The sequence below is a fragment of the Dama dama genome, chromosome 9, assembly GCF_033118175.1.
Source record: "Dama dama isolate Ldn47 chromosome 9, ASM3311817v1, whole genome shotgun sequence".
NCBI lineage: Eukaryota > Metazoa > Chordata > Mammalia > Artiodactyla > Cervidae > Dama > Dama dama.
In genome coordinates this window covers 23241083-23253761 of record NC_083689.1, presented here as the reverse complement: position 1 = coordinate 23253761, position 12679 = coordinate 23241083, and the positions used below count along the sequence as shown (strand labels likewise).

The window sequence follows — 12679 nt, the reverse complement described above, 5'->3', positions numbered from 1 at the left end:
TGGGTGCATCAGGTCTTAGTCGTGGTACATAAGCTTAGTTGCCCTGCAGCATGTGGGATCTTAGCTCCCCAACCAGGGATCAAACCCTCATACCCTAAATTGGAAGGCAGATTCTTAACCACTGGACTACCAGGGAAATTCCTCATTTTGATTGATTCTTTCAGACTGTTACTGGAATTCCCATTGCTCTCAATTCACTGCAGTTTTTGCCATGTATGTGCACCATCCATTACTATTATTTACTTAGTATTATTAAGTGTGAACCTAACTTCATCCTAAAACACAGGTCACCAAACTACAATTCACAGGCTAACTCTGGCCCGGGGCCTGTCTTTGTAAATAAAGTTTTATTGGCACACCAACACACCTATTTGTGTGCATGTCACCCATGACTGCCTTTGCTCCCTTGTGGCAGAGGTGAGTGGTTAAGACATTCTGTGACCTACAAAGCCAAAATAGGTACTCTCATATACCATATGATGCAATTAAAGCAGAATAGGAAAGTTCTGATGGGGCTACCTTAGGAGTTATGTGTACTGCCTATGGCTCCCTGTATTGGTTACCTAATGCTGCGTAACAAATGATCCCCAAATTTAGCAGCTTAAACAACAGGAACCTGGGGTGGTTTCACTGCATTCTTGGCTTGAGTCTGTCACAGATGCAGCTGAGATGTTGGCCAGGGCTGGGGTTTCATCTGAAGGCCTGACTGGGGAAGGATCCACTTCCAAGCTCACCCATATGGTTGTTGGCAGAATTCACTTTTCACAGACTCTTAGCCAGAAGCCGCCCTCAGTTCCCTGCCTGCATAGACCTCTCCAACGGCTGGCCTCCTAAGGAGGAGAGTCTCCTAGAAGTGACAGCCCATCACCATCGCTATGTTCTGCTGGTTGGAAGCAGCCACACAGCGCCCCCCACCATGTTGCAGGGGAGGTGCTCACAGGTGGATGCGACCACCAGGAGGCTGGGGTCATGGGGGCCACCCATGGTGGCTGAGGCCGAAACACCCGAGGGTCTACCTGCAGACCCCTCAGGCTTTGCAAGAGTCTGTGTGTTGACGAGTGTGTCTCTGGCACCTGAGACCCTTCTTGTATTTTGTAGGTGTTCATTGAATGTGTATGGCCTGAGTGGGTATCTCCTCACTCACTGAGGAGGAAATTGAGGCCCAGGGAACCACATGCTTCTGCCAGCTCTCTGCCACCCTCCCCTTTCCACCATGCTGGAATTGTTTCTTTCATTCTTATTTTTCCTGCAGGGCTTTACACTTTGTTCTCCCACCCATGTCCTGGGAACAGTTTGGCTCTCAGCCCCCAACTGCCTTGCTGGGTTTTCCAGGGTAGGGTGGGCAGAGGGACTGCATAGCAACACATTGGGGTCTGTCCTGTGTGCTGACCTTCCAGGGCCTCACCCTGCACCTACTGCCTGCCTTGAGCCTGCTTCCCCCAGACCATCTCCCCCTTCTTAGTCTCTGGAGCCTGCCCTTCCCCCCTCGCTGCTGACAGTCCCATTTCCCAGGAGCTCCATGTCTGTCATCTGGTCCTTGGAAGCTGTCAGGCCTCATCCGGAATCTCCTCCATCAACTCCCCTGGGGGCTGCCTGGCTGCCGGAGCACATCAGAGGGACCGGAGTTTGGGGGTGGCCCCCGCTCTGCTGGAGCCCCCGCCTGCCTGAGCCTGGGCTCCACAGACAAGGGGCTGCTCCTGCTTCTCGAGCTCCCTACACGCCGATGCCCTCAGGCACGTGCTCCCCATTTCACAGAGTGGGTGAGGGGCAGGACCTGACTTTGAAAGTGCAAGGCTGGAGGCTACACCTTTGATCACCAGGACCTATAGACTGGGAGCTTCTAGGGGCCGTTCGGTGCCTCCCCCATCAGGTTGGAGATGGGCCCTGCAGGGCCATGTCTCCATTAGACTGAGAGCCCTTGAAAGCAAGTACATATTTCCCCCATCAGACTGGGTGCTTCAAAGGGCAGGATCACGCCTCCTCCATCAGACTGAAAGCTCCTTAAGTCAGAGCCATGCCTCTCCCTTCAGACTGGAAGCTTATTAACACATGCATACATCTCCTCCATCAGACTGGGAGCTTCCCAGGGCAGGACCATATCTCTCCCATCAGACTGTGAGCTAAGAAAGGCAGGGCTGTGTCCAGGAGATTCTGAGGGCAGAGGTCGTCTCTCCTATCAGACTAGGAGCCCCTAAGTTGAGGCAACATCCCCTCCATCAGATCGGGAGATTTCAAGCCCCATCATGGGTCACCCCCACCTGGTCCCTACCTGTCCTAGTGCCTTGGCTCCCATCCCCACTGCAGGTACGGGGACCCCCAGACAGGGACCTCCTCTGGCTTCTTCCTGATGTCCCAGCCACTGTAAGCATATATTGAGCACCTACTGTGTGCCATACAAGGAAATATCATTTGGTCATAAAAATAAATGAAACATGGGCACGCTATAATTTGGATGAACTTTGAAAACGTGATGCTCAGTGAGAGAAGCCAAGACACAAAAGGTCACACTGTGATTCCATTTATATGAAACTTCCAGAACAGGCAAACTCCAGAGACAGAGTTTCTGGCTGATGGTTGCCAGGGATTGGGGGTTGGGGGGGAGGGTCTGGGAAGAACCGGAAGTGACTGCTAATTTCGGGTGGAGATTTCTTTGGGGGGTGAGGAAAATATCCTGAAATTACTGATGGTCACACAGCCTTGTGAACATACTAAACACCCATGGAAATATAGTTTGAGTGTGTAAATTGTGGAGTATGTGAATTATATCTCAAAAATCTTTAAAGTACCCAAAACAGTGTAAGGCAGTAAGCTCTCAACAGTGGCTGGCTGTTGTCCCATTTCACAGACAGGAAAACAAAGCCAGGTCACTTAACACGAGGTCACATAGGCTGGGATTCCAGAAACAGAGCGCCACCTGGGAGGAGACCTGGAGAAACCATCTCTGGGACCCTGAGTGCTGGGGGAAGGGAAGTTCCCTCAGCCCAGGACCCCAGACCACCCACCTCCTTGCCTTTGTCCAGACAGTGCCCGCCTCCTGGCTTGGCTCCCTTGCTCCCCATTCCCCTAATTAAAAGGAAAAACCCAAGAGGTTACGCGGCTATTCAAGGTCACACTACCACAGGGTTTTGGGACCCCTAGCCCGGCTCTCCCCTTCATCCACCGCCTCTCGCTCCCCGAGCCCCCTCCCTGCTCCTGCGGTGGGAGTTGGGGCAGCCCCAGGAGAAGCCGGCTCAAAAGCACAGGGAAGTCAAACGCCGTTTGATTCTGCCTCCAGGGCCCCTAATTGCTATTCCTGACACACACTGTAATTAGAAGGCCCCTTTCAAATATTTATACCTTAGACATCGTGTATTTATCTGACAGGGAGAGGACTCGGATTTGATGAGATCTGTCAACAGCTCATCCTGGAGCCAGGGAATTGCCTTGCGGCTGACAGAAAACAGGACAATTACCCGCTGTGCTCCCTGGCAGTCCCCAGGGATGCTGCCTCGTCGCTGACGCTGAGGGTGGGGTGGGGTGGGGGTGTGTGAATGCTCTTTGGGGAGATTGGGGAGGACCAAATTCAACAGGTTTGTGTCCAACGACTTAGCCGAAGCAGGAAAGGGAAGGGGAGGGCATCCGGACACCCCTGCTGCTGTGAGGGACCTTGCCTTGCTGGCTCTGGACCTCAGTTTTCCCATCTGGAAAATGGGGCTAACAGTGCAGGGGAGATGGAGAATCTCTGACTCTGTGAAGAGACCTGATGGGTGTTGAATGCCACTCCGCGCCAGGCCATATCATGGCACCTGGGCAGAACTAAGCTGTGAGGTGTCTCTCCCTTCTCTGTTCCTCCTTGGTTTCCCCACGGGGGGTGAAAAATAAGTCATTCCCTCCTGGCAATCCTTTCCCCGTTCTCTGAGGGTTTCCTATTAGAAGCCCCATTTTTCAAATCAGGAGACATTGCCGGGGCCCCACTATTCTGAAGGGAGGGGGTGCAGCTCTATAGCAGTGTTAGCTCTGACTCCAGTCTATTTCTCCTCGCTGCCAAGCCCGCCCACTCTAAGGGGCTTGGAGAAGGGAGCCTGAGGTCCTATCCTTGCTGACCACCCCTCTCTTATTCTTCTATTAGGGGTCCCTGAATAAGCCCCTCTATGGGGAAAGAAAAAAATGTGTGTCTCTTGGGACTGGTCGGCAGCTCTCTGGGCTCTCTTACTCCCCCCAAATCCCTGTGTCCTCTCCCCCAGACAGCTGCAGCTGCCAAGAGGCAGCCAAACCAGGCGAGACCCCCCTCCTCTCATTTCTGCTCCCTCCCTCCCTCCACCCCCAGAAGCCACAAAGGGACAGATGCTGAAGACACACGCCAGGCACTGATACCATCTCCCTTCCCCTGGCCAGCTGTCCCAACCCCCTTCCCCCATCCCGCAATGGGTCCCTGGGGGGAGGGGGACAGAGGAAAGCCCTCTTGGGGGAGGGGAAGCCAGACCCCTTCCCTTCTGTCCCCCCCCCCCCCAACTTCCTCCGGCGGCGGCGTCGATATCCATTTTAGCCAATGACCTCTGGGACAGTTTCCACACCCCCATTCTCCTGGTCAGTTTCGCTGCCAGACCTTGGTTCAATTTCAGCCCTTAATAGCGGTCACTCTCACCCCCTCTGCTGGTCAATTTCACCCCTTCTCGCCGTCAAGTCCAGCCCACCCCCTTTCCTGGTCAATTTCCACCTCGCCTTCCTCTCATCTTCCCCACCTCAGCACCTCTTGCTCTGCAGAGCAAGGTCAGCGCCTGTGGGTTCCCGCCTCCCGCGCTCCTCGCTCGCTCCTGCCAGCCTCGGTCCTCCGGGTCACTGTCCAACCGCCGCGGCCTTGGCCCCAGCGACTCCCGCTGCGCATCCCCCAACTCCCTCCGCGGGCAGCGGCTCTCCTCCCTCCCCAGAACAGCTGAAGGTCTCAGTCACCTCGGAGGGGCGTTCAGGGGGAGGGGAGGGGGCGGGGGAACCCGCGGAGGGGGAGGCGGGGAAGCCTTGACGTCCCTGCCCTGGACACGGCCCGGGGCTGGTAGGGACTGGGGCTCCCGCCCGACCGAGCGCCCCCTCCCCAGAGTCCCACCTCCCGGTCGCGCGCCGGCGGCGGCCGTGAAAGTCTCTCCGAAAGCGTGAAGGGGGATTGGAGGAGATTTTATTTCCCTTTGTGCCCGTGACTCGGGCCGAATCGAGGCGGCGGGGCCGGGGACCCCGGGCTTGGGGCTCCCCCCGGAGAGGCGAGGAGCGCAACAAAGGATGCTCCCCACCGGGGTCACCGTCCCCGCGGCCCAACTTTGCGCGCGGCGCCCGCTCCCCCGGGGAGCCCGCCCGCTGCCTTGAGAACCCAGGCGTTCGGGCTGAGCCAAGGCTGGGGGCGTCCGCTGGCGGCGCTGTCCCCGCCCTCGGCTCCCAGGAGGGGGATTCCAGAGCTTCCCGGAGGCGGCGGGTGGCCGCGCCGCGCACAAGACCGCTCTGCCCGCGGAAACTCCGCGCGCTTCCGCGGATGCCCCTGGCTCCGGCCGGACTACCCCGCGCTCGGCGTTCAGGGCCCCGCGCGACGCCCGCTTTCCACGCCGTCCTTCCAGAGCTGGGCTAAGGTGCAATTTTGCTCCTCCTTTCCCCTCCCTCCTCTTGTCTCCTTCTCCTTTTTATCCCCTTTTCACCCTCCTCTGAGCGCAGCCAAAGGGCACACCTGATCTTTCTCCTCCTCCTTCCCCTCCTACCTTCTCCCTGGGGACCCTGCCGAGGAAGAGGGCCCAGAAGAGGGCATGCGGGTCCCCCTGTGACAGTGGCCAGGTTTGGGGTGACACGCGCTCAGATGGCCAAGTGGCTCCGAGACTACCTGAGCTTTGGCGGTCGGAGGCCCCCTCCGCAGCCGCCCACCCCCGACTACACCGAGAGCGACATCCTGCGGGCCTACCGCGAGCAGAAGGATCTCGACTTTGAGGACCCCTACGAGGACGCCGATAGCCGCCTAGAGCCGGATTCCTCCGCGGGGCCCGGGGACTCCAAGGGCCCTGGAGACGCTAAGTACGACTCGCCAAAGCACCGGCTCATCAAGGTGGAGGCAGTCGACATTCCCAGAGCCAAGGTCTTGCTGGGAAGCCCCGGGGAAGAGGTGCGTGGCTAAGTCCCCTAAGCTCGGTGGGCCCCGGAGACTGGGTGGGGAGGGCCAGGCTGGGACCCCCACCCTGGATTTTGGGGAGCTTGTTTAGGTGTTACCCCAGGGGCAGACCAGGGCACCAGCCCACTTCCCCCAATCCCCCACCTGCTTGGCAGTTTGATGTCTGTCTCCTTTCAATGCACAGAGCTTGTTGCCCGCCTCCCTCTTCATTGGCTTTGTACCCCTTTCCTCCAGCTTCCTAAGTCCCCACTTCTGGATCCCGTCCCCCAGCTTCCCTTCCTCTTAGAAGCTGAAGGGATCTCCTCAAACAGACCTGAGTGAGTCAGTTTCCTATGGGGCACTTCAACATCCTCACCACCGCTCTCCACCCTTCCTCTGTTACACGCCCATTTTACAGAAGTGGAAACTGAGGCTCACAGAAGAAAAGTGGCTGGCCCAAGGTCACATGGCTCTAGCTTGTTTAGAACTTGAACCAGACTTGATTCCAATGCCCATACTTTTTTTTTCAGTATTTTTCCTAAATGATCAGAAGGTCCACCACACATCATCAGCAGAGACAGAAAAGACTTCAGGGGGAATTATGGGAGGCTGTGTCTGGTAGTGGGGCTTCCCTGGTGGCCCAGATGGTAAAGAATCTGATTGCAATGCAACCCGGGTTCCATCCCTGGGTCAGGAAGATCCCCTGGAGAAGGAAATGACAACCCACTCCAGTATTTTCACCTGGAAAATCCCATGGGCAGAGGAGCCTGCCTGGTAGTGGTTAATGGCACAGAGAAAGGTAGGAGGAGGCAGGGACTCGGGGAAGCAGACAACCTAGGCTCAAACCCTGCCTCTGACTTAGCAGCTTTGTGACCCTGAGCAAGTCGCTTGCCCTGTATGTGCCTTGGTTTCCTCATCTGTAAAATGGGGATAAAGTACTTACTGAGTGTTGGTACTACCAGTTAATATATTTGAAGTCTTTTGGAACAGTACTGGCACCTGATAAACATTCAAATGATTGAAGGAGGGAGGTAGGGGTCAGAGGAAGAGAGCAAGGGATGATCTACTTGCAAACACTTGTGGGTGGAAAAAAAACCCACTTGCTTGGACAGGGTGTATCAGATAGGTCAGAGACAGCAGGCAAGAGGTGTACTGTACCCATGCTGTGCCCAGCATGGGTACCCAGAGCTAGGCTTGGTCCCCCTGAGTCCTTGACCCCCTCTGTTGCCTTTCTCTGTCCAGTCGAAAGTCGACACCGAGTACTCGGACCCCTTTGATGCCCAGCCCCATCCACCACCCCCGGATGATGGCTACATGGAGCCCTACGATGCCCAGCGGGTCATGAGTGGTGAGTGAGCAGGGCTTGGAGGGAAGGCGACAGGCTCCCAGGTGGGAGTGGGAGCTGACCAGTGTCCTTGGCCTCCCAGAACTGCCATGCAGGAGGGTGCAGCTGTATGACACCCCCTATGAGGAGCAGGACCAAGAACTGGGAGATGGGCCCCCTTCAGGGCAGAAACCTCGACAGAGTCGGCTGCCCCAGGAGGATGAGCGGCCAGCAGACGAGTATGACCAGCCCTGGGAGTGGAAGAAAGACCATATCTCCAAGGCGTTTGCAGGTGCTTCTCTTACCCTGACTTCTGAAGACCTGTGTCCCTCTAGTTTCTGCTTTGGTCATATCCCCTGTTTCAACGAACAAAGTAAACCTCCATCACTTGTCACTTTGGTAGTTTGTTAATTCTCACTAAAGTGTGAATGACTGATAGTCATAAGTTTGTCTTTCCAGGAGAACCTGTATCTTCCTTGGAAACTGAAACCCCTTTAGTTAATCTATTTATTTTTATTTTATCTTATTTTATTGACTATGCTATAAGGCTTGCAGGATCTTAGTTCACAGACCAGGGATTGAACCCAGGCCTTTGGTAGTGAAAGCGTGGTCTTAACCACTGGTCCGCCAGGGAATTCCCTGAAACCCCTTTTCGAGTGCAATGGAATCTACTCATTCTGGTCACTTCAGTGCAGGAATAGGCTTGGTGTCAGGACTAGATCTGGGTTTGTGTCTCTTATGTGGGCAAATGACTTTATCTCCCTGAGTCTCAGTTCTCTATCTTGTACCTATTGAGTAAGGCACTTGTAAACTGAGTGCTAAAGTACTCAATTACACAGGAGCTTTGGGGAAGAGAGTAGCATTTCTTAGAGTCAGTTCCTGAGTTGGGTAAGCTTGGACAAGTCTCTGAACCTGTTTCCTCTTCTGTAGAAAGAGGAATAATAAGATCACCTAGGGCTTCCCTTGTGGATCAGCTGGTAATGAATCCACCTGCAATGTGGGAGACCTGGGTTCGATCCCTGGAGAAGGGAAAGGCTACCCTCTCCAGTATTCTGATCTGGAGAATTCCACGGACTGTATAAGTCCATGGAGTCAGAAAGAGTCAGACATGACTGAGCAACTTCCACTTTTCACTTTCAAGGTCACCTTTAAGAAATAAAATAACTTGGTCCAGGAAGAGTTGTGTGAAGGCAAATCTGCCCAAAAAGGTGTATAGTTGTGAGGGAAATTGGAGCTGGTGCCTCAGTCTACCAGTCTGTAAATCGGGGGCGATTATTTAGTTCTGGGCTTTCCTGGTCGCTTAGACGGCAAAGAATCTGCCTGTAATGCGGGAGACCCAGGCTTGACCCCTGGTCGGGAAGATCCTCTGGAGAAGGGAATGGCAACCCACTCCAGTATTCTTGCCTGGAGAATTCCAAGGATAGAGGAGCCTGGTGGTCTACAGTCCATGGGGTCGCAAAGAGTCGGACGCGACTGAGCGAAAACATTCTACATTCTCTATGACTTGGCCAAAATCTCGCGGAACTTCCCACTTGCCCCTCAAGCCACGTCCCCTGCTCTCTGATTTATCATCGAGGGAACTGGCCACCTTCCATGCCACCAGATTCAGGAATGACCACACCCCTTTCTTCTGAAGGCTAATTGGTTGCTCATGTACCAATCCATCCCCAACCTTAAACCCAACCCTTCTTCTTCTGGATTCTGATAGGTTGCCCTAAGCTGGCACCGCCTTCCTACTGAAATCCCATTGGCTTGCTCCTATCCCACCCTCTTGAGATAGGCGGGACTTAACCATTTTCTCTTTAAACCTTCCCCTTCAGTTCAGTTTGACAGTCCAGAGTGGGAAAGAACCTCGGGGTCAGCCAAGGAGCTCCGGAGACCCCCGCCCAGAAGCCCCCAGCCTGCAGAGCGCGTGGACCCGGCCCTGCCCCTGGAAAAACAGCCGTAAGTGAGGAAGCTGAAGATGGAAGAGCCGGGTTGAATCCCTCCCTGCCCCATACCAGTCACAGATTCCTCGGACCAGGGGGACTGGAGGAACTTGGATTCACTCATTCACTTCTTCAACTAATCTTCACTGGGTGACAGCGTCTGCTATGCGCTAGACACCCAGCTCGGTGCAAAGCAAAATCAGGTGTCTCCACTCCCTCTGGCATCAGATTCTGGGTTCAAATCCCTTCTCTGTAATTTTTGGCTCTGTGACCTTGGGCAAGTCACTCAACCTCTCTAAAGCTCGGACTCAACACTTCCAAGAGAGTGCCTGCCTCACACAGAATAGGGATTTCCTCCCTTTCCTTGCGTGGGGTTTATAAGCCTGAGAGAGAAGAGACAAAAATCATTCTCACCCCCAAGAGATCTTGCGGTGAAAGTGGGAGGATCAGGATTTTGAAGGAGTTTCAACTTTAGGCTGGAATGATGCTCACAAGCTGTGAAAGTCTGGGTGTTCTGTGTTTCTCTGGCCTAGATGTTCCTCAAAGAACTCCTTGAGCCCTGAGAGCCCAGCCCTGTGAGTACCAGGGTGTGTTTAGCACAGCCATTCCCAAACCTCTTAGGTGGGTGGTACAGGACTACCTAATTAACACAAGCACAGGGGATTTTCTTTCAATACGAACAACTTCTTAAGTGCTCATTGGTCTTTGACACTTTGCTCCCTCTGTTTGAGCACGTTAAAGAAAAGTATTATGTAAAGAATGTACAGGTAGGTGGGGATACGTTGCTGTTGTTCAGATGCAAAGTCGTGTCTGACTCTGTGACCCCATGGACTGCAGCACTCCAGGCTTCCCTGTCCTGCACCATCTCCCAGAGTTTGCCCAAGTTCATGTCCATTGAATCGGTGATGCCATCCAACCATCTCATCCTCTGTCCTCTTCTTCTTCTGCCTTCAGTCTTTTCCAGCATCAGGGTCTTTTCCAATGAGTCAGCTGTTTGCATCAGGTGGCCAAAGTATTGAAACTTCAGCTCAGCATCCGTCCTTCCAAAGAGTATCCAGGGTTGATTTCCTTTAGCATTGACTGGTTTGATCTCCTTGCTGTCCAAGGGACTCTCAAGAGATAGAGGATGCAGCAAACCTCATGAAAGTGATGTGCAAGTGATGCAAGTTGGAGGGAGGGGTTGAGGACACCTGGGCACTCAGCTGAGGGAGGCTGCAAAGATCAAAGTCAAGGGTACATGTTGAATTGGAGGGTGGTGGGCCTGGGTTTACCTGCCTTCCAAAGAGACCCTTGTCTGCCTGAAAACCAAGTTCCTCTTGAGAAATCCAAGGGAATTTGTCTCCCTTGTTTGCCTGGATGTCACAAGTCCTTGAATGAGCTGTGTCTGCATCCAGCCTCAGGACGCGTTGGAAGGGGGATCGCCTTCAGGAGACATCTGTCCCCACCCCCTAGGTGGTTCCACGGCCTGCTGAGCCGGGCAGATGCTGAGAACCTCCTGTCGCTCTGCAAGGAAGGCAGCTACCTTGTGCGACTCAGTGAGACCAACCCCCAAGACTGCTCCCTGTCCCTCAGGTGAGACCCCAATCCTCGGAGGGACAGAGGGTCACAGGACTGCATGCCTTCGACTGTCAAGCCTTTGACTGAATTCAGCTGGAGAAGAGGAGTGTGGCTCCAGGAGCCAATGGGCGGGATTTCCAGGGCGGATGGACAGAGCTTTCAGGCCAGTGGGTGGGGCTTATGGGAGCCGTGGGCAGAGCTTCTAGGTCAGAAGGCGGGGCTTCCAGAGAGGCTACCAGCATGGTTCTGACTGAGAATGAGCTCTCTGTCACTGGAGGTATGCAAGGAAATGGAAAGGAAGCCATACAGTAAATCTAGAACCTCAGTGAGATGAGGAACTAGGTGTCCAAGTTTCCTCTGGACTCCTCCCAGGTTTAAAAGTATATCCATTTGTGTCAATCCAGGGCCAAAATCTCAGTGGCCCTGTAGACATTTGAGTTTGATACCCTGGTTCTACGTGCTTCTCTGCCTAAGATTCTAAGTGCTTCTGATTACAAAATGCTCCTAAGATTCTACCAGGTTTCTGAGTGTGAGATTCCTAAAAGGTCAAGATTGAAGAGGGTTTGGAAGTAGATTTATATCCTGCCTCTCCCACTTCCTAGCTGTGTGACCTCAGCTAAATCATTCAACCTCTCTGGGCCTCGGTTTCCTCATCTGTGAAACAAAGACAATAATAGCATCCAGTTTGTTGTAATACTACGATTAAAAGAGGGGGGAAAGTGAAAAAGTGTTGAGAAGAATGCCCAGGAAACAGGAAGCACGTAATTCATACTAATGATGGTAATAGAGTCATATCCAGGTTCTATGTCATTCACCTACCAGAGGTGTAAAGGAAAGGGACCCTAGGGAATTCCCTGGCAGTCCAGTGGTTAGGACTCCATGGGTGAGGGTACAATCAGGGAACTAAGATCCTGCAAGCCTCATGGAAAAGCCAAAAGCAAAAAAAAAAGGGGGGGGGTTGGGGGTCCCTTGTTTGAGGGTAACCAGGATGGGTAGCACAAGGGGTTAGGAGGTTTGGCGAGAAAGTGCCTTCTATGTCCTTGGGGAGGGACCTCTGACTGGGAGGAACTCCAGCCTGTCTTCACAGGGGACAAGCGCAGAAGGCATCCCACAGTGGGGAACGAGTCAACAGCTTGATGCCAAGTGGCTGTTAACCAGAAATATTTGGGGATTTCTGGCTCGGGTTCCTAGGGTCCTCCAGGGAGTGACTTTAAGGCTGGAGTGTGTGGGCGGGCCTCAAGTGCTGGGTACCGCTTCTGACCTGACCCCTGTCCCCAGGAGCAGCCAGGGCTTCCTGCACCTGAAGTTCGCGCGCACCCGAGAGAACCAGTTCGTGCTGGGTCAGCACAGCGGCCCTTTCCCCAGTGTGCCAGAGCTGGTGCTCCACTACAGCTCCCGCCCGCTGCCCGTGCAGGGCGCCGAGCATCTGGCCCTCCTCTACCCACTGATCTCACAGACTCCCTGACCTGGAGCCTCAGCCCTGCACCCCAGGCCGTGAGACCCCAGATCACTGGCTGCAAACACTGGAGGTCTTTCCAGTCCCGGGGGAGGCTGGATGGAGAGATCTCTGCTCCTCCAGGTCCTCTTTGGCCCCCTTCTGGATTCTAGGGCCCAGAACTGTGTCTGGAACCCCTCCTCTGGCCTGGAAAATAAATGTTATTGTGTGTTTCAAGTGTTCTTTCTGGGAGGGGGAGCTCCACCCCTGAAGGAAGAGGGGAGGCAGACCCGTGGAGACCCATATCCCCAGCTCCATGTTTTTGGGGTGGAGCCGGG

At 54.3% G+C, this 12679-nt stretch overlaps 1 protein-coding gene across 1 annotated transcript; it reads left to right on the top strand.

Moving 5' to 3' along the window:
* The first annotated feature begins 5812 nt into the window (after nucleotides 1-5812).
* Nucleotides 5813-12427, top strand: SHD (Src homology 2 domain containing transforming protein D). Its single transcript, XM_061149297.1, has 6 exons — nucleotides 5813-6112; nucleotides 7340-7445; nucleotides 7525-7713; nucleotides 9242-9365; nucleotides 10802-10921; nucleotides 12185-12427. Exons 1-6 carry the CDS (start codon nucleotides 5813-5815, stop codon nucleotides 12369-12371), a joined length of 1026 nt encoding a protein of 341 aa, XP_061005280.1. The 3' UTR covers nucleotides 12372-12427.
* The last annotated feature ends 252 nt before the right edge of the window (nucleotides 12428-12679 follow it).